Source organism: Onychostoma macrolepis, chromosome 03 (genome assembly GCF_012432095.1).
Source record: "Onychostoma macrolepis isolate SWU-2019 chromosome 03, ASM1243209v1, whole genome shotgun sequence".
NCBI classification, from domain to species: domain Eukaryota; kingdom Metazoa; phylum Chordata; class Actinopteri; order Cypriniformes; family Cyprinidae; genus Onychostoma; species Onychostoma macrolepis.
The window spans coordinates 12,574,385-12,594,067 of NC_081157.1; the positions used below are offsets into that span (position 1 = coordinate 12,574,385).

At 38.9% G+C, this 19,683-nt stretch overlaps 1 protein-coding gene across 17 annotated transcripts; it reads right to left on the minus strand.

Moving 5' to 3' along the window:
- Positions 1 to 306: 306 nt before the first annotated feature.
- Positions 307 to 18,934, minus strand: LOC131537177 (ubiquitin carboxyl-terminal hydrolase 37-like). Of its 17 annotated transcripts, none has more exons than XR_009270194.1 (22): positions 16,289 to 16,444; positions 15,433 to 15,808; positions 15,139 to 15,240; positions 14,898 to 14,999; positions 14,620 to 14,650; positions 14,121 to 14,270; positions 13,830 to 13,955; positions 12,240 to 12,366; positions 11,915 to 12,051; positions 11,684 to 11,783; positions 11,517 to 11,596; positions 11,324 to 11,427; positions 10,716 to 10,825; positions 10,558 to 10,633; positions 10,124 to 10,462; positions 7,680 to 8,117; positions 7,066 to 7,155; positions 3,957 to 6,829; positions 3,710 to 3,833; positions 2,483 to 2,926; positions 1,849 to 2,389; positions 307 to 1,771 (listed from the first exon to the last, which is right to left on the minus strand). XR_009270194.1 is itself a non-coding variant. In XM_058770468.1 (15 exons), the coding sequence occupies exons 1-15, from the start codon at positions 16,304 to 16,306 to the stop codon at positions 10,308 to 10,310; spliced, it is 1,794 nt and encodes a 597-aa protein (XP_058626451.1). In that variant the 5' UTR covers positions 16,307 to 16,444; the 3' UTR covers positions 9,225 to 10,307. The 17 variants fall into 17 exon arrangements, 1 of the variants encoding a protein (XP_058626451.1); XR_009270191.1 differs by having other exon boundaries at positions 3,957 to 6,847; XR_009270188.1 differs by having other exon boundaries at positions 3,957 to 4,050; positions 5,320 to 7,155.
- Positions 18,935 to 19,683: the final 749 nt, after the last annotated feature.

A 19,683-nucleotide genomic window follows, 5' to 3' on the forward strand; every position in this document is an offset into this window, starting at 1 on the left:
GCTTGTGACTGTCCCATTGACTGTCAAGTAAATAACACTGTCAAGGCACAGAAAAGTATGAAAGACATTGTCAGAATGGTCCATCTGCCATCAGTGGTTCAACTGTAACGTTATGAAGCTACAAGAATACTTTTTGTACGCAAAGAAAACAAAAATAACTTTATTCAACAATTTGTCACCTCTACGTCAAAGTAGCGCCATTTTGAAGAATATCCACTTGACGCAAACTGCTTACACTGTTCTGCGTCAGCTGCACCACACGGATATGTTTTCTACGTTTATTTACGCTTTGACTTGAACGTTGTGGCTGACACAGAACAGTTTGCGTCCAGCAGATACTCTCCAAAATGGCACAACAGTGACGCTACAGTGCTAGTCACGCTTCCCCTCACTGTTGTCCAGTCTCATTGATCACTACAGCTCAACTTACCTGACTCCTAACCAGTGTTTACCTGGATTATTATATATTTTATATATTATCTTCATCTCAGTTCTACTGACTGCCATTCCCCCAGTTCGGCTTCGAGAGACAGTGCCTTTGAAATCCAAGCTAAGTTTACTCCTCTGATCACCTGGGGCCTGTGGTACCATGATGGTAGATGAAAAATTCAGAGTTACAGGATTAGTTTCGAGTAGTGGTGGCGAGATGAAGCCTCATGAAGCATTGAAGCTTTTCAGCCAAGTGGTTTACAAAAGGGTTAATTTCTCGAGGCTTCATTTGCTCACAATACCACCTGGTGGCCAAAGAGTGTAAAGCAAGTGGATACATCACAGATGACCTGATGTGATCTGTGACACACTGTATTTTGCACCAGTTAAGGCTTAGAAATAACAGTGAAGAAAAAATCTATTTCCACATAGATTAATATATTTATATGAATATAATGTTTGTTTTCTGGTGGCATATAATTATTGTATAACATAACTGTGTAATAAACTTATTGGCTTGAAATGAATGGGGCTATCAAATGTGTGTAAATCAAGTCTTGTGTATCAAGGAAAATGATGAAGACATTTTTATTTAGAAACATTAATTTCTCAACTGTTTTAGGGCTAAGGCAATTTCTTTTTTTTGACATAACTTCTCCTGCCTTTGAAAACACCCTTTCGCAAGGAACAGATGAAGCCGGGGTACATAAATACTTGACAGCAAGTCTATACAGATGAGTATATATAAGAAGGGGGTCCTCCAATCGCTCAATATTTGGTTCTGCAAGGTACCGCTGGACATCCACAGTAGCGTCTGCTGTAACGTTGTCAGATAGTGAGCAGAGACAGAGACTCCACACGCTCATGAAGCACAGACTTGCAAATGGCCTTCTTGTAAGTTAGAAATGCTGGCAAAATGCTTGTGAACCGCTTTGGCAGTTTCCCTGTCCACTGAGGACTGTCAGCAAACCAGATCCTCTTGCACATCCTGCAGCGAAGGCATGAAGCAAAGATGTAGTATTGTCCACTGGTGCCAATAATCACTCGAGGCCTACCCACACCAGCTGAGACTACATCTGGCTTTGGACAACCATGAAGACATGGGAGTATATAATTATTTCTTAGTCTCACCATGATGTCACTTTCTGGGTTCCAAATAAAAAATGGATGGAGCTGAAAGAAATTGTGGGATGGGAGTGCAAACACAGTGTCAATGCGTTCTGGCTGTGGAGGGAGACGCCATAATGAAAGGGCATTTCCTGGCTTGAGCAAATGGTGGGACCCAGGCCACAGTCCCAGAGACTCAACACACTGTAATCCAGATGACGCCACACTTTGTTACCTAAGAAGTATACAAAGACCTTGTTAGTGAGTGTTGTAATTTATCCAAAATGACCTCAAAACCAAAAACTAAATTACCTGGGGTTACAAGTTCAGCCCGCTGTGATGCTGATGGTTGAGCTGCAGAGCTACTTATGGCAGCACACTCTAAAAAAAAAAATCCTATCGCTTTGAACCTAGGGTCCAGCATTGTTGCAAGTGACATGATGCTCATAGATTGCAGTGTGTTAAGCTTCTAACTTAACTGTCTTTTCAGATGTTCTCCCATTTTTCTTGCCACTGGAGATGCCATATTTGCCATCTCTTCCTGCAGATTTTCATCTAGCATTTCAAGCAGTAGCAATACCTTAGACCCAGAAACCTTTTTTCTTCTGACAGTTCCACAGTTGCGTTATTAAAGCCTGAAAGCAATGAAAAGCATGCACTCGTAGAGGTGAATTCATCAGAGCTCAGTGCGGGTATCTCAGTGGCCAGACTGGCTAAAGCTGCCCCTACTGGCTCTTTGAGCTCCACCAGACGGTGCAGCATTTGAAAGGTGCTGTTCCAGTGGGTCTCCACCTCCTGAAGGAGCTTCAGTGTAGGCCTTCCCATCTGCTGTTGCAGCTGTACAAGTTTATTCCTTTAAAAAAAGAGTAGCAATTAATTTAATTGTCACAGCAGTAGTAACACAAGCAGATTAAAGCAGAAATTGTAATGGAGTCAAAGAACACACCTTAGCAGTGGTGTTGCTTCTGAAGTATCCCACAAGCTTTCTTGCCTTGGCCCTGAATGTCAGCGAGCACAGGGGTCTGGTCAAGAGCCTTTTTAACTATCAGGTTAAGAGTGTGTGCAATGCAGATTGTGTGACGGAGCCTCAGTTCATCAGTTAATCATATTAGCAGCACCATCGGTAACCAGGCATGTTACATTGTTGGTTATCCCACATTCCTCCATGAGGGAGGCCTTCACATGAGCTAAATTTTCAGCAGTATGTGCCTGAGGAAATTTCAGTACTCCTAACAAAACTGAATTGAGACAGGTGTTGTTGTACACAAAGTGGCAAGTTACTGTCAGGTAGGCATGCATGTTGAGGTACACTGCAGTCACCTTCTTCACTTCAGCTTTGGCCTTCTCCTTGGACTCGGCATATTTTGCCTCCACCATGGCCTTTACAGCCCTGAAGGAAAGAAAAAGCAATATTATGCCAAATTATAATATTGCCAAATGCAATATTATAATACTCTTTTTTTTTTTTCTTTTTTTTTTTAAAGGTGGGGTAAGTGATTTCTGGTAGCCAATGTTGACATTTCAAATCACCAAAACAAACACGCCCCTACCCCAAAAGGGTCTCACCCCTATTTTGATATCTCCGCCCCACACATACGTGCGCATCCCAGGCAACGATTAGTTCTGTGGAACAAAGCAAAACCAATGTTACTCACTTATCGAGAAGAAACAGAGCAACCTCGGCATCCAATCACAGGCCTTCCCGCTCCTTGAGTTCTCTCCAGCGCTGGAAAGCTGATCCAATATTTACACGGGTCCTACTTCTTGCCTTATCGTAATACCGTGTCTACACCGGACGTGAGCGGTGCGACAAAATACTATAGAACTCATTATAATCAGTGATGCTGTCTTCACTGGATGCAATTTCAAATGATTTTCAACGGTCGCTTTGTCGCGTCCAATGTAGACAGACTTTAGCTGGCGCAACATGACAACTGTCGCGTCCAGTGTAGACGAGCCTTCTTTTGTTTCCGCAGACGTTTTCCTCTTTTGTTTTTTATCCGCCATCTCTATCTATCTGTCGTCGGTCGGCTCGGCTCGGCTAATGTCTGTCCTATGCACTGAGCACTCTCTTCTCTGCATCATGAGCAGACATAGCCCTTACTGCTGATTGGCTATAAGTTTGTTTTGGTACTCAGTTTACCCCACCTTTAATGCATGGACCTATACACACCTGCCTTGTTGGGTCTAGTTTCTGAACAAAGTCCCTAAATCCCACATCCCCACAATACTAAATGGCTGTGTGTCCTTCACAATCATTGTGACCAGGGCCTCATCCAGCTCTTGTTTTCTGGTGGCTAGAAAAAAAGAGAAGATGTGTAAATAAAGTATTTTTTTACTTTTTTTCATTTGCATGATTTACAAAAATCAGGATGGAAAACTTTTAATGGTATATTATTATAATATTTGTAATGACACACCTTGGCTGGGCTCACATCCATTTCCCTCCTTGTTCTCATGCAAAGCATGGTAATGCCTTAGCATAGATTAAGTGTTATTATTGTACCCCAATTCCTTAGAGCACAACATACACATAAGAAATGATGAAATTGAATGTTTCTTACAAATACAATGCATTGGTAATATTGTATGTACAGTATTGTTCAAAATAATAGCAGTACAATGTGACTAACCAGAATAATCAAGGTTTTTAGTATATTTTTTATTGCTACGTGGCAAACAAGTTACCAGTAGGTGCAGTAGATTCTCAGAAAACAAACAAGACCCAGCATTCATGATATGCACGCTCTTAAGGCTGTGCAATTGGGCAATTAGTTGAAAGGGGTGTGTTCAAAAAAATAGCAGTGTCTGCCTTTGACTGTACAAACTCAAAACTATTTTGTACAAACGTTTTTGTTTCTAGGATTTAGCAATCCTGTGACTCACTAAACTAATATTTAGTTGTATGACCACAGTTTTTTAAAACTGCTTCACATCTGTGTGGCATGGAGTCAACCAACTTGTGGCACCTCTCAGCTGTTATTCCACTCCATGATTCTTTAACAACATTCCACAATTCATTCACATTTCTTGGTTTTGCTTCAGAAACAGCATTTTTGATATCACCCCACAAGTTCTCGATTGGATTAAGGTCCGGAGATTGGGCTGGCCACTCCATAACATTAATTTTGTTGGTTTGGAACCAAGACTTTGCTCGTTTACTAGTGTGTTTGGGGTCATTGTCTTGTTGAAACAACCATTTCAAGGGCATGTCCTCTTCAGCATAGGGCAACATAACCTCTTCAAGTATTTTAACATATGCAAACTGATCCATGATCCCTGGTATGCGATAAATAGGCCCAACACCATAGTAGGAAAAACATGCCCATATCATGATGCTTGCACCACCATGCTTCACTGTGTACTGTGGCTTGAATTCAGAGTTTGGGGGTGGTCTCACAAACTGCCTGTGGCCCTTGGACCCATTTTCCTCAGGCTTTCAAATGCATGTTTAGCAAGTGCTGGCTTCATCCTTAAATAGGGGCCACCTGATTCACACCTGTTTCTTCACAAAATTGATGACCTCAGTGATTGAATGCCACACTGCTATTTTTTTGAACACACCCCTTTCAACTAATTGCCCAATTGCACAGCCTTAAGAGGGTCCATATCATGAATGCTGGGTCTTGTTTGTTTTCTGAGAATCTACTGCACCTACTGGTAACTTGTTTGCCACGTAGCAATAAAAAATATACTAAAAACCTTGATTATTCTGGTTAGTCACATTGTACTGCTATTATTTTGAACAATACTGTATATATCTATGTATGCATGTATGCCTACCTTGTTAGAAGAAATCTGATCAAAGTATTCCCATACAGGGGAAGTCTTTCTCTTTTTTTGCTGACTCCATAGAAACAACAAGCAAAACTATCAAATAAGATACACAATCAAATAACCAAAACTCACCTCTGTCACAACCACACATTTTGAGCGGATCCCATGGGTTTATATAGCTATCAAAATGTCGCGCCAACCCAGCAGGCACACAACAGGCACACAATGGTTAAATGTCGGTTGCGACGTCGGGTGACCAAAATTCAATGTAAATTCAATGTCAATGTTAAATTGATGTTCAATTCCGACGTCAGCTGATGTTGAGATTTTGTTGTTTTTAGGTTGTGTAACCAAAATCCAACGTCTAAGTCAACGTCAAATTGACGTCAACCCGATTTTCATTTTCAACCAAAATGCAACGTCTGTCCGACGTCATGTCCAACGTCAACCCGACGTTACATAGACATCTGGTGCCTGCTGGGAAGATTCAAACCGATTCCTGAACCAGTCAGGTGGAAACAAGGTTTTAGACGTCATCAATGACGTAATTGCTCCAAAGCGATACAAGCCTCGATATGCGCTTCACTGAAAGCTTCTGGGATTTCTCAACACACGCTCCAAAGCACAGAACATAACATCACTAGTTTCGAGTTAACAAAACCAAACCACTCCAATCCAGCTTTATTGGTACCATGATGCTGACCATCAACTTTCTTTGTCAACTCAGGCTTTGATCCTGAGTTTGTGGAGCGCGTGCACATGAATGTGTGACATCAGTGGCGAACAGCCAATCACAACATGGAGTGATTCACTTCTCGCGAGAGAGCCAGCGAGATTCAAAATTCTTTTGTTAAAGTTTAAGAGATTAAATAATATGAGGAATTTAAACACATTTACACTGAGGTAATTGTCCATGAAAGATAAATGATAAATGAAATTATCTTGCTCTATTAGTGCAGTCACAAGTGAAACTTGAAAGTTTATATACAGGTGCATCTCAATAAATTAGAATGTCGTAAAACTAAAATTGTGAAACTTGTGTATTAAATAAATTCAATGCACACAGACTGAAGTAGTTTAAGTCTTTGGTTCTTTTAAGTAATAATAAAATAAAGAGACAGTTATTTAACAATATGTTGAGTAATATTTGTACAATCTTACAGTTACAACCGTCCCATTTGATGGCAGCCATAATGTTGAAGTGGCCCTCAGTGAAAATGAGTTTGACCCCCCTGTAGAGTGTGTGGAAGCAAAATAAAATTCATCTTCCGAGTCCATTTTCAAATTTTTTGTTGATTTTAAATTGAATGAAGTTTGAGTGCGAGTTCATTTTTTCTCAGTATGTAGAACAGCCTGGAGCTCTTGGTTTCTGGGAAACTAATAAAAAGATTTAAAACAGAACAAGCATTGAATTAGGCTAAATATCCAAATGTCCTGAGCACTCTGGAGAAGGTTTTCGTCCAGGATATCCCTGTACTTGGTCGCATTCATCTTTCCCTCGATTGCAACCAGTCTTCTAAGAAATGGACAGCACCTGAGTTAAATATATGAGTGTCACAGCAAAGGGTCTGAATACTTTAGTTTTTCTTTTTTAATAAATCTGCAAAAATGTCAACAATTCTGTGTTTTTCTGTCAATATGGGGTGCTGTGTGTTCATTAATGAGGAAAAAAATGAACTTAAATGATTTTAGCAAATGGCTGCAATATAACAAAGAGTGGAAAATTTAAGAGGGTCTGAATACTTTCCGTACCCACTGTATATGTGAAGATGTTAAGTCATCTTGAGGCCCTCTTACATGTTTGCTGAGGCCCCTAGTGGCCCCTGGTTCAGAATCGCTGATCTAAACATTAAAAAAAAAAAAACACACATGAAACCACATCAGTCTCCTGATGATAAACAGTGGTTGGAGGAAGAAATTGCTTCAGAAATGGTTTAGTACACTTCTGAGTTATTATTATTAAAAAAGCATGTCTGACTGAATATTTCACGTGTTTATTAACTGACTGGACTGAATGTGGAAAGTGATAAAACCTGACTGAACTGTAATATACTCTACCAGTCAAACGCTTTGTACAGTAAGATTTTTAAAGAAGTGTCTTATACACAATTATAGATATCTATCTCTCATATGTGTAGTGTTCACTGTTAGTGGATTAGTAATGGACCCAAAAATACAGACACACAAGTGGATAAGTTTATTTTCAGTTTCCTTAATGTTAAGGTTCTCAGGATGCCGGCAAGTATTCTCCAGGCCAGCGAGTCACGACAGTGAGGTGAACAATAGGTCAGTGATGGGAGTAGACGATCAGAGGATAGCAAGCTAGTTGAGCACTTCCAAGCAGGAACTGAGTGAACTGGCATCACCTGGATCAGTACAGCTGACAGGTGGTCTTTTGAAGTGGGTGGGGTGACCAGCTTGGGAATTGAACCCCAGTCTACCACGTGACAGGCGGAGACACTGTCCCACACAGGAAAGTCTACCAGAGTGTTCTCGAAGATGTTCTGAGGAGTAATAGCAGAGTAGAGAACAAAGAGTACTGAAGACAACACAATCCAATCTCCTTTATCCTTTTCCAGTCCCAAATCCAAAACAATAATTCCACAATCCAAATCCCGATCCACAATGAACTGACAATCCAGCTTCCAGAGCAGCAGATAAAGAGAGTCAAACTTGCTGACTCTTGATGGGGGTTCAGGCAGAGAGAGAAACACCAGGTTCCAGGCAGGGTCGAGTTCACACAGGCTTCAAGGATCAGATTCAGGAACTGACTGGAATGTTCACCAATGAGCTGATGAGACAATCTGGCAGAGAGGTAAGAGTGAGACTGGCTTATACAGTTAGTGAGACAGGTGAAACCAATGAGGATAATTAAAGAGGAATTACGAGATCAGGAACAAGAAGCTGGATGCTGGCTGATGAAATAAGAGTTTAACAGGAAGTGGTGACAGAATCATGACAGTTCAGTTAATTCCGTTCTTCAGTGGTCTGTTCAATCCTATATTGTGTTTTGTAATATTTGAAGTGGTCCTGTAGCTCTTGGTTCTCCAAAGCAGCTTTCAATGAACAGCTCCTAAAAGAACTGGCTTTCCAAGCCTGAAGAACATTGAATAATCTAAAGAACCTTTTTCACTATAAACAACCTTTTGTGCAAAGGAACGAACGGTTCGGTGGAGGTTAAAGGTTCATCATGGAGCCACAGACGCAAATAATGGTTTATTATAATGCTTTATTTATAAAAGTGTTCCTTAAAATACAGTGCAAGTCACTTTAGAATGTTAAATTATTATTTTTTTTTTTAAATGTTAAGTTAAATTAACATTATTTTTGTGTGTGCATGTTTTCCTGCTTAGATTGTGGTAAAAGTATTAATGTGTTTTATTACTTTATACTTTACTTTATTATTGTTTTATTATTTTATTTACTTTTTATGTATTACTTTAATACTTCTGTTTATCATTTATTTTTATTTTTATTTTTACTTATTATTGTCTATTTATTACTTTTATTACATCATGTACTAATTATTTTTATTACTTTATTTCTTTTTATTTATTACTATTTTATTAATACCTTATTTTTATTATAATTTTTAATGAAATACTTCATTTAATACTTCGGTTTTTCATTTATTACTTTTAGGTTTTTTTATTTGTTATTGTTTATTAAATTTTGTATACATTACTTATTTTTATTCATTTATTTTTATTTTTACTACTTTATATATATATATATATCTTATTATTTTTATGTAATACTTCTGTTTTTAATTTATTACTTGTTTTTTATGTATTGTTTATTACTTTTATTACATTTGTATGTATTACTTTTATTACTTCATTTATTACTTTTTATTTTTTAAACCTCATTATCATTATTATTTTTAATGTAATACTTTTACTTAATTTATAATATTTTTATGCATTGTTTTTTTTTACTATATTTACACCCTATTTGTATTATTTTTAAATGTAATACTTATGTTTTTCATTTATTACTTATATTTATTATTTTTATGTTATTTTTATTTATTATTTATATTTTATTTAAAATTTGTTATTCATTATTTACTTTTTTTAAATAAAGCATAAAGGAATAGAACAGTGAAGAAAATGCTAGGTCCAAATTTAGCATGGAAATAATCATTTTGAACTATTTGCAAATAATATTTTTAAATCTGCATACGTTCACTCTTATTTGTATTCCTAATTTGAATTCCTAATTACAAGAATCATATAAATGATACCATATTTTCAATTCATAACAGCCATATTAGTCAAGTATTGTTTCTATCGTAAAACAGTTGTTAAATATCAAATGTTTTGTTCGTTCTATTGTACATGTGTTAAAACTGACACTTTTGCTTGGAATTCGTGCTCTGCTTCAGTGAACAGTAAACGCCGCCTGCTTTGATTTGATTGGCCGTCTCAGTGGTTTTGACAATGACGAGTGCTGTTAGACTGCTAGGGCCGACCAGTCTAAAAACATCACTTTTAAACCTTTTTGTCATTCTGACAGCAACAGAGCGCTGTGTAATCGAGTTCAGCAGAGCACTGCAACAACTTACAATACTGGGGGAACAATTTAGCCATTTCTAAATGGGGGGGGGGGGGGATTATTGCCCCCCTTAATGTCTTCAGTGATTATGGCCCTGGAACAACCCCCAAAAGGACAAGAGAGGCGAAACACCACCAAATGTCCAATAACAAATCCCATCCCAAACCCAAAGCTGCCATGAGACGAGAATCTGTGCCGTTCACGTCAAACCAACAGATGCAAGTCTGACCCCAAAAACAGCTGATTGACAAACCAGAGCATGAGGGTTTCTCAAGACCCCCTCTCGACGGGATCTTCCTCATCTGTTGCTCTTTGCTTCTTCAAATCAGTGTCGAGCACCAAACGCTGCTCATCTGCAGAAACAAGAGTGAGGAGGAGTTCAGAGTTTTTATCCCAAAGCAGCTGACCAAATACAAGTGAGGACTGAACACTGAATATTATGGGATGAAACTCCTCTTGACGTAAAACAGCAAGTATCCGTTGTCCCCGGCGTCCTCGGACACCTCGCTCCAGCTGCTTCTTCTGACAGACACGTCGCTGCACCGCAGCCATCCGTCCTCCCTGCGCTCACGGATCTGACTGATGTAGTGTCCTGTGAGACCGAGAAACTTCAGCGTCCATTCACGACGGACTGGAACTGATCACATGACCAGCGAACGAACGAATGAGACGAATGAAAATTCTTACCAAAAAACAAATGGCTTCCCACATGAGACACAACAGCAGAGAGTCTGTACTGTGAGCTGATGACGACTGGAGCTTCTTCCTGTTTAACACACGGAGATTATAAGATAATGCTGTCTGTCTGTCTGACTATCTATCTATCTATCTATCTATCTATCTCTTTCCTGTGGTGTCTGTGGAGCAACTCTGTTCTTTTTCCTGAATATTTTCTGGCGAAATGATCGGCTGCCTGCTCTGCTGTTTTCGTCTGTCTCTGGCTGCTTTGTTCTCTCTGTTGAAGATCACAGACCAAAAAATGAAAACACTTCATGAAAAACTAAAAATAAAAGAATGGCTAATTTCTTCCCGGAGCTGTCTTAAAGAGTAATTAACAGTCACTGCAGCATTGCTAATTACAATCTTCGAAGGCTACAACCCCCAAACACTGAAATATTACTTAGTAGTTGGATAAAAGATCTGTCTCTTGTCTCTGGTTGGTCTTCAAAATAACTTCCAAATTCCAGAAGTTACATTTAAAATAATCAGCAAAACATTTCCCACACTTTGCACAAATCTAAACCTAACGCACACTGACATGCAACAAAACACTATTAAAAATAGCTCAATTATAATATGCAAATCAGTGAAGAGAGACTGACGTCAAAACACAATCAGATGCACAGTTCAAATGCAATCAGATATAATGGTGTGCATCCAGGAATATCACAGTTATATGATGAACAGGACGGCTGTTCTGTAACTGGCCAGTGTTTGATAAACAGCAGCGTACCTTTAACGCAGGACAGCGTCAGCTCCTCAGGAATCTCCAGTCGATTCTTCAGCTTGATCATGGAGGACGTGAAGTCAAAGCGCTGCACCAGAAGGACCAGGACCCTGCGGAGACATGCGAGTGAACAGATGTTACAGAGCAGCTCATGATTGGCTGTTCTCCAGATCAGTAACTGATCAGCAGCGTGTCGTACCGAGGAAGAGAGAGAAACTTCAGGGTCTCAGAGGCCTGTGGTCCTCCACACAGACTGCACACGCAATCAATGAACGACGCCTGAGACAACAAACACAGACATCAGCTGATTAGAGACACGAGAGCCTCCTGTTCGTGTAATATAATGACTTCAGCGCTGATACTCACGTTCAGGTACTGCTGCAGACTGTCTGTGAGACTCGCATGAGGGCCGATGACCAGCGAGAGGCAGTTTGATTCCTCTGTGAAACTCTTCATGAGGCCACAGCTAAAATAACAGAGTGAACATAAACGTTTCAATGTTGGGCTTCTTTTGAATGAGCATGAATTCATACAAATGCATTCATCTTTAGGCCAAACTTTTGGTGACATTAAATGTCAGACGATGCTTGGCATTACCTGTTGCAGGTGCGCTCGCTTCTGAGCTTGAACTCCATACTGGACACGGGGCAAGTGTATGAGGGATGAGATGATCTCAAGCTCATGCTTTCCACTTTTAGACGGGACAGACAAGCCATGAAGAACTCGTGTGCATCCTGAGAGGAGATAGAGAAGGTAAATCCAGCTCATAAACAAACAGCGTACAGTCACCGAGACTGCAGAACAGTCCACATTTATATTGTTCAGCGCTGATAAGATCAGGATGAATTGTCATGGCTGGTTTGTGTGAAACAGCATAATCAAGGAAGTTTTGCTAATTAATCTAGTTAAGAAGCCTCCTCACCTGCTGACAGTGTCCCTTGAAAACTGGAAAGTGACTTTCTATGTAGCTTTTAACTTTAGCCAAGTGTGTTTCCTTCAGATCAGAGTCACTGCTGTCCATCCGGCTCATGTGCAGGTCAGTTAACGCTCTGGAAAGAAACGCATTAATATTATTAGAACTGTTTTAGTGTCACAATTAAAGGTTATTCTGCTCCACTCGAGAATGTCATGAGAGCTACAATATGACCTGCAACGTACAGTTTTTTTCATCTGCTTACACACTAAATCTTTACTTGTCACACAATTTCTGAAAGCTGACACTCAAACAGCAGAAGCACACACCAAACCTGCAAAACCTTGCACTAATTCTTGGCCTTTGACTTAGTTTTCAATTTCATAAAGCACTTTTAGCAAAACAATTCTCGATGTAACACACAAAAATCTAACAGGAATTAATATTATGGCAAAGGTGTTTGCAAATGTTTGTTTTTGAGATGTGTTTGTGATGTTCTGAATGCAGCGCTTTATTTTGCACGAGATGTGAGTAGGGCTGTCGCGGTTAAGGAATTTCCATTGCGGTAATTTTGAGTGGCTCAATAGCGCGGTATGCGGTATTACCGCGCATGTATATATATTATATATAATCTGTGCGTGTACTGTATGTGTTACGATGTAAGGAGGTCATATTCAGAAACCAATAAAACCGAAACTAAATCGCGTTGAAACAGGAAGTGAAGTAAACAGAAGAGAATGACAAAATAACGGTCCACATAACAAAACTTAAACCTGACAATAAGATCATTAATATATTGTTAGCCTATATATATATATATATATATATATATATATATATATATATATATATATATATAATAGTTAGTTCTGATCCTCGAATCTGACTGACAAGATACTTTTTCTGTTGATATTTCACCTGCGTGTTCTAGACGGGCTTCAGTCAGTGCAGTTTCATTGTTTCGCCTCAAGGTGGCGGCAAGAGACTGTCTTTGAGTGAGTCTTTAAACCGTTCATTCAACTACGCGTTCAAAAGCGCCGATTCATTCAGAGATTTGTGCTGAAACACGCTGTTTAAATCATTTGAACTTTGAGCGCCACTTTTAAAGGCTCAGCTGACCAGCAGAGCGTCGATGCTAAGATTTCGCTTTCCTTGGACATGACAACCTGTTTTCACAAATGACTCAGCCTCAAGGACAGACGCAGGTAATCGCACGCGATCAGTCGATCTCTCTCTCACACACTCTCTGTTTAGGCTTGTTAAGTGCAAATTTACTGAGCTTCTGTGCAAATCAGCATGACACACATTGTTATCATTACTAATATTCAGTACACATGCACGAAGTGTAAAACGAGAAGGGCGTAACCTTACGAAAAAGAAAACGCTGAAATATCGCGGTTGCTGCGGTTGTTGCATTCCTCTGCGGTTATGCTCGTCAATAGCGCAGTATTGCGATATTGCGGTTATCGCGACAGCCCTAGATGCGAGGCATTTTGTGTGTCATTCTTGGATTTGTGTGTAAAGTTTTGAAAATGTAAGCAGTTGAAAAAACTGTAAATATGAAGATGTTAGATGTATTAGTTGAATTGTTGCTGGTACCTGAGCAGTGTGGCGCTGTCTGTGTGATTCTCCTGCTGCGAGAGCAAATCTTCCCGAAAGGGAGAAACGCTGAGGAGGCACTGAATGACGGAGTTCATATAGCACGTGTTTCCTAAATTAGGAAGACTGTAACCAGATAGCGTTGTTAGTGGACAGACATATTAGACAAACTACAGCTGACTGTATTTGTGCTTTTTTGATCTAAAGGTTTCTGCTTAAATATGTGAGACTAGTTTTGCAGAGAAGTTCATAATAAAGCATGAGCGTCCAGACATTCAAAAGCGTCTTTACCCCAGCGCAGCTTGATCAGCATCATCCTCCTCAGCTGATTTCTCTTCAGACGCTTCCTCCTGTTCCTCCAAAGACTTGAGCAGCTCCTTCAGTGAATCCTTGCTCAGATCATGCCACTGGACTCCAAAACTGGCCAGCAATTCTACAAGACTGAAGAAAACACCACACATATGTTTCCTAATATTGTGCTCGTCCATGGGAGGTTGGGCATATGAGACAAAAAAAAAAAAGCCAAATTATTTAAATACATACTCAATATATGCTGTAAACAGTGAAGCTCAATGATTTTTTTTTTTTTCATTAAAATTGAAAATATATTCAGTTTCAGCCTCCATATGCCAAAATATGTTCAAATGTATTTCAGAGGCAAGAAAATACATTTCCAATCTTACAGTAGCCAACATTTATTTATCATATATTTATGAATGCTTTTTAAAACTATATTAATATTTTTAAAGCATATTTTAGCAGTAACCTGCTGCTACACACAGATACTCACCGTTCAACATCAATGAAGGTCAGAGCTGCGTCTGTAAAGACATCAATTATGCAGTTTTAGTCAAACATCGTATCATACTACAGACATCAGCAAAGACTTTCTAAAACAGACAATATTCACTTCAATATCAGGACTGTTTGTCTACACTAGAACTTCAGTCTGGACTTTTTAACGCTTTCAGAAATAAAATCTGGTATCAAAACATTTCAATACACAGTTAAAAAGACAAATCTGCATTTATTACTACTAAAACCTCTGGATGTATAATTAATTCTCACCTGTGAAGGGTTTTGTCTCCCAAAACTCTTGAGCAGAGACTCTGTCTGCAGATGAAGGACCATCAACACTGAGAGAAGGAGGTTCTGTCCCTTCAACTACTGCTGATAAGAAATATTACAATATTACAAATAATACAAGGAATGATCTTTTTAAATGGAGTAAATCTGAATTTTAGAGCTTTAACAGCTCAGATGAAGCAAAAGTACAGTAGAAAAGATGGAGAACTGCTTCATATGTTACCTGTGACGGGTTCAGTCTCCTGAATCTCAGTCTGCAGCTCAGACGGTGTTTGTTCTGAGGATCTGACGTCTGCAGATGAGGAGGAACCAGGAGGAACTACTGCTGTGAACACATGTTTTTGTCAATGTTAATGATACAATCGTTTTATTGAGGACATAAAGGTTTAGAAACTAGGCAAGCTTTAGGAAGTAGATCCTGAACAATCAGAAACACATAGAGCTAAGAAAACCTGATGTTTGAGGCAGAAAAACTCATAAAAAGAATGTAAGAAATGTCTGTGAAAGCGTCTGTAACCTCCGACTGTTTCTTTCTTCTGGTCGGCAGTCAGCAGATCAACTTCTTGAAGCTCCTCAGAAGATCTGCCGACTGCACTCGAGTCGTCGCTGGTCTTCTGAGTCTGGATGGAAGACGTCTTATCCTGCTCAGAAGACGAGGACACGCCACAGAATGACAGCATTCTGCCGAAGAAGCGCCGCAGACCTTTAAATCTGCGTTTGCCTGAAGAAGATGAGGAAGATGAGGGTGGTTTGTCACGGTCTTCAGGAGCTGCACTGGACGAGTCCATCACATCCACTGAAGAACACAGCGCTAACTTGACCCTCTTCTTCTTCTCCTTTTTGGGATTTTTATCCATTTTTTCATCGGACTGATGAACGGCACGCACCAAATTCTAGAAGAATAAACATAACTCAGAATTAATACTTTATGTTTGGTAATATGTTCATAAGTGGAGACTGAGGCACCTTGCTATAAATTGAGCCAAAAAGTTCAGTTAGACAATATTTTAAATTCTTATAAGCTTTAGGAATAATTAGCCTATTATTCTCAGCTGGTTCACATTTAAACAAATTTATACAAAGCATGCATACAGATATGCATAAAAAGGTTTACTTGTATTTATTTGTATGTAGCCTAATCCAGTCACATCAAACTGTTAGTATGGACATTTTAAATACACATAGGTTGAACAGTTTTGATTGTATTTCTCGTCAATTAAGCAAGTCAAATCAGTGAAAATAAACAGCGGTAGAGTGTAATGGTGGAATAATGATGGAAAAGTTCAGTAAGTATTTTTTGTTCAGATTTGTGGATTCAGACTGGAGTAAACCGCCTCGGCCTCGTTAAAAACCCCGTTCGGCGTCAGACCTACCTTCACCAACCAAACCATTTTGATAAAGGTGTAATAATGACTGATGAAGCTGCAGGTGATCTAATCTGATCTGATCTGAGCGCGAGCGCTACACGGAGAGTTACTGTGACGTCACACAGCCTCCATCACCAACGTTCTATGCTCGCGCGCTTTTTTTTTTTTTTTTTTTTTGAAAATACTCTTTTAAAGTGAAGTTAGTTGTCTGGTTAAATTATATTTAATACTGATGTCTGCAAATGTCTGCACAGCCTTTTAATATAATATGAAGCTGAAGATGATCGTTACAGGCTACTTTTGTAGGTAAAAAGTTCAAATAAAAATCCGACATCCATCAACAAAACGGCATATTTCATAAATACTGTTGCTTGATTTTAATATATATCTGTCAATATCTGGATTTATTGGATCTATTGGATTGGATTAATGTTTATATATGTTTGCTCAGCTTTTTACTATAAAATGATCTTTATATGCTTTCCCCCCCCTTGTTGTATAAACCTTAGACTGGTATAGACCCTTTTTTTTTTTTTTTAGAAAACGATTTTTTATATTATTAAACCGTTTCATAATATAAGTACCTCATAATTTAGATTCATAATTCATTGGCTAAACACAAAGCAGTAATGGAGTATCTACACATTGTTCAGATGTATTAGCACAAAGTATCAGGTCTCTCTGTCCTCAGTGTCTATATTTATAAGAGGGCAGATGTCTGATTTAATTACATTTACACAATTACAGTCTTTTAGCACTGAAATAAAATATTGATGTTCAAAAAAGTTTGTGGGAACACAAACACACACAAAATAAATAATAATAATAATTGTGGTCTCTCATGTACAAGTTTATCCTGTTATAGTTTACTTCCAATCCTGTAAATGTGAAATGGCTCAGACGAAGGACGGAGGAAACACTCTGAGGATCTTTATAAACCACACATTTTACATCAACACTTGATTTATTAAAATTTACTACAAATTTCTTATTCAACCGAACTTCAACAACAGCGTTCATGAGTGAAATCTGATGACAGTCGACTGTCATCAGATCTGGAGCACTGAATGCTATTCTCAGCTTCTCGAAAGTCTTTATAATAGTGTTGTAAATTTGTAATTGTTTGTTAATTATACTCAGCCAAAATCCACCAACAGATCCATCTGCCTTTTCCTCTAAAGCTGACATTGACTATCGTGAAACACGACTATCCTGAAATGGCCTGAACATTGTTTGAGTCTGTGAGCTTCAAGAGGAACTGAAACCTCTAAATATAAGTAAATAATCACAGAATTGTCATGATTTTCCTGTAGTTCAGTGGTACATACTCATCTGCATCGACACAAAATAATGCTTCACTTCAACTTCTCATGAACTGCAGATTTTGGTTGATGAAATGCTTGTGCTCTTGCGTGAGATGCTGTGAGGAAGTCTGTTTCTCTCTCTTCTGTTTCTCTGTATCTGCTGTCACGGATGCCTCAGTCTGTCGTCTAAACTTCTGGACATGAACGTCTTTCAAGAGTCCTGCTGCTCCATTTTAGGAGTTCTCCTGGTTTTTCTTCTCCAAGGTGAGTGACTGGAGATATCCAGCAGTTATTCCTGTATAGGGAATGCTTATGAATATTTTAAATGATTATTAAATATGAAGCTAAATGTGTTTAATGCAATGCATGCTTAAAGTGATTTTAGAATTAAATATATTGTGTATTATAATTCTACTGTTTGAAACAAATGATCACGGACAATTAGGTCACATCAGTGTTTCCATTTTTTGTTGTTTGTTCTGTATTGTAAGGCAGGCCCGGATCCAGAATCAGATCACGGAGGGTGCTTCTTAAAGGGTTACTCCACCTCAAAATGAAATTTTGGCATTAATCCAATTACCCCTATGTCGTTCCAAACCCGTAAAAGCTTCGATCGTCGATTCGTTCGATCGCTTCCCTGATAGCACACGTACATCTCGGAGATGTCTATTTGACGTCTGCGTTTACATCTGCAAGACGTATTTTTTAGGGTGTTTGCTCATCTGCAATACGTCTATAGGACGTCTCCTTTTAGATGTCAAATAGACGTCTATTAGATGTCTTTAAGATGTTTATGATTTAGAATCTATGTAAAACTGACATCTTACAGACGTCTGTCAGACGTTTATAGACAGCAGATGCTTTCCAGATCAAGAGATCTTTAACAGACATCTTGCACACGTACGTGTGCTATCTGTCCCATACTGCCAATTAATTACCACTGTCAAGGCACAGAAAAGTATGAAAAGCATCGTCAGGTTTGTCCATCTGCCATCAGTGGTTCAATCTGAATTTTATGATGCAACGAGAATACTTTTTGTATGCAAAGAAAATAAAAATAACTTTTTTTTTTTTCAACAATACATCTCCACTCCGTCTCACCGTGGCGCCATTTTGGAGGCAGTTAGAAATACCAAGGGTTCACACAAAACCAGGAGAGTCCGCTTTTAGCTATTATGCGGCCCTCAGCTGGAAGCAGCTTCCAGAAGAGATCAGATGTGCTAAAACATTAGCCACATTTAAATCCAGACTCAAAACTCATCTGTGCAGCTGTGCATTTACTGAATGAGCTCTGTGCTACGTCCCAACTGACTGCACTGTACCCTGATAGCACACGTACATCTCTGAGACGTCTATTTGACGTCTGCATTTACATCTGCAAGACATATTTTTTAGGGTGTTTGCTCATCTGCAATACGTCTATAGGACGTCTCCTTTTAGACATCAAATAGACGTCTATTAGATGTCTTTAAGATGTTTATGATTTAGAATGTATGTAAAACTGACATCTTACAGATGTCTGTCAGACGTTTATAGACAGCAGATGCTTTCCAGATCAAGAGATCTTTAACAGACATCTTTCAGACGTACGTGTGCTATCTGGGTATTCTATTTATAATCATTTTCTAGTCTTAAACTGTTTTAAATTCATTTTAAATCACACAGAAAGTGCGTGCGTGCGTGTGTACCTGTTTTTCTATTCAGGTGGGGATTTAAACCTGAATACACATAGACTCATGGGGACTCGTGTCACGGTGGGGACCTAAATTGAGGTAAACAAGGTAATAAATCACACAGAAAGTTTTTTGAAAATCTAAATATGCAGAAAGTTTCCTGTAAGGGGTAGGTTTAGGTGTTTACAAACCTACTTTTACATCCTACGTATAACAGTAATCTTTGCTATGAGATGTCATGAAATTTGTATGAAAATGTGCTTGTGTGATTACAGGTGCTGTGAGAAAAACTCAACACTGATACTTGTTGCTTATTTCAGTGTTTTTGTGTCACTCTTGTCCTAAGGTTATCGTAGTCAGCCGGATCCAGTCCGTATCCAGACCAGATGATGGACCTGCACCCGGAGACGACCACAACGCAGCC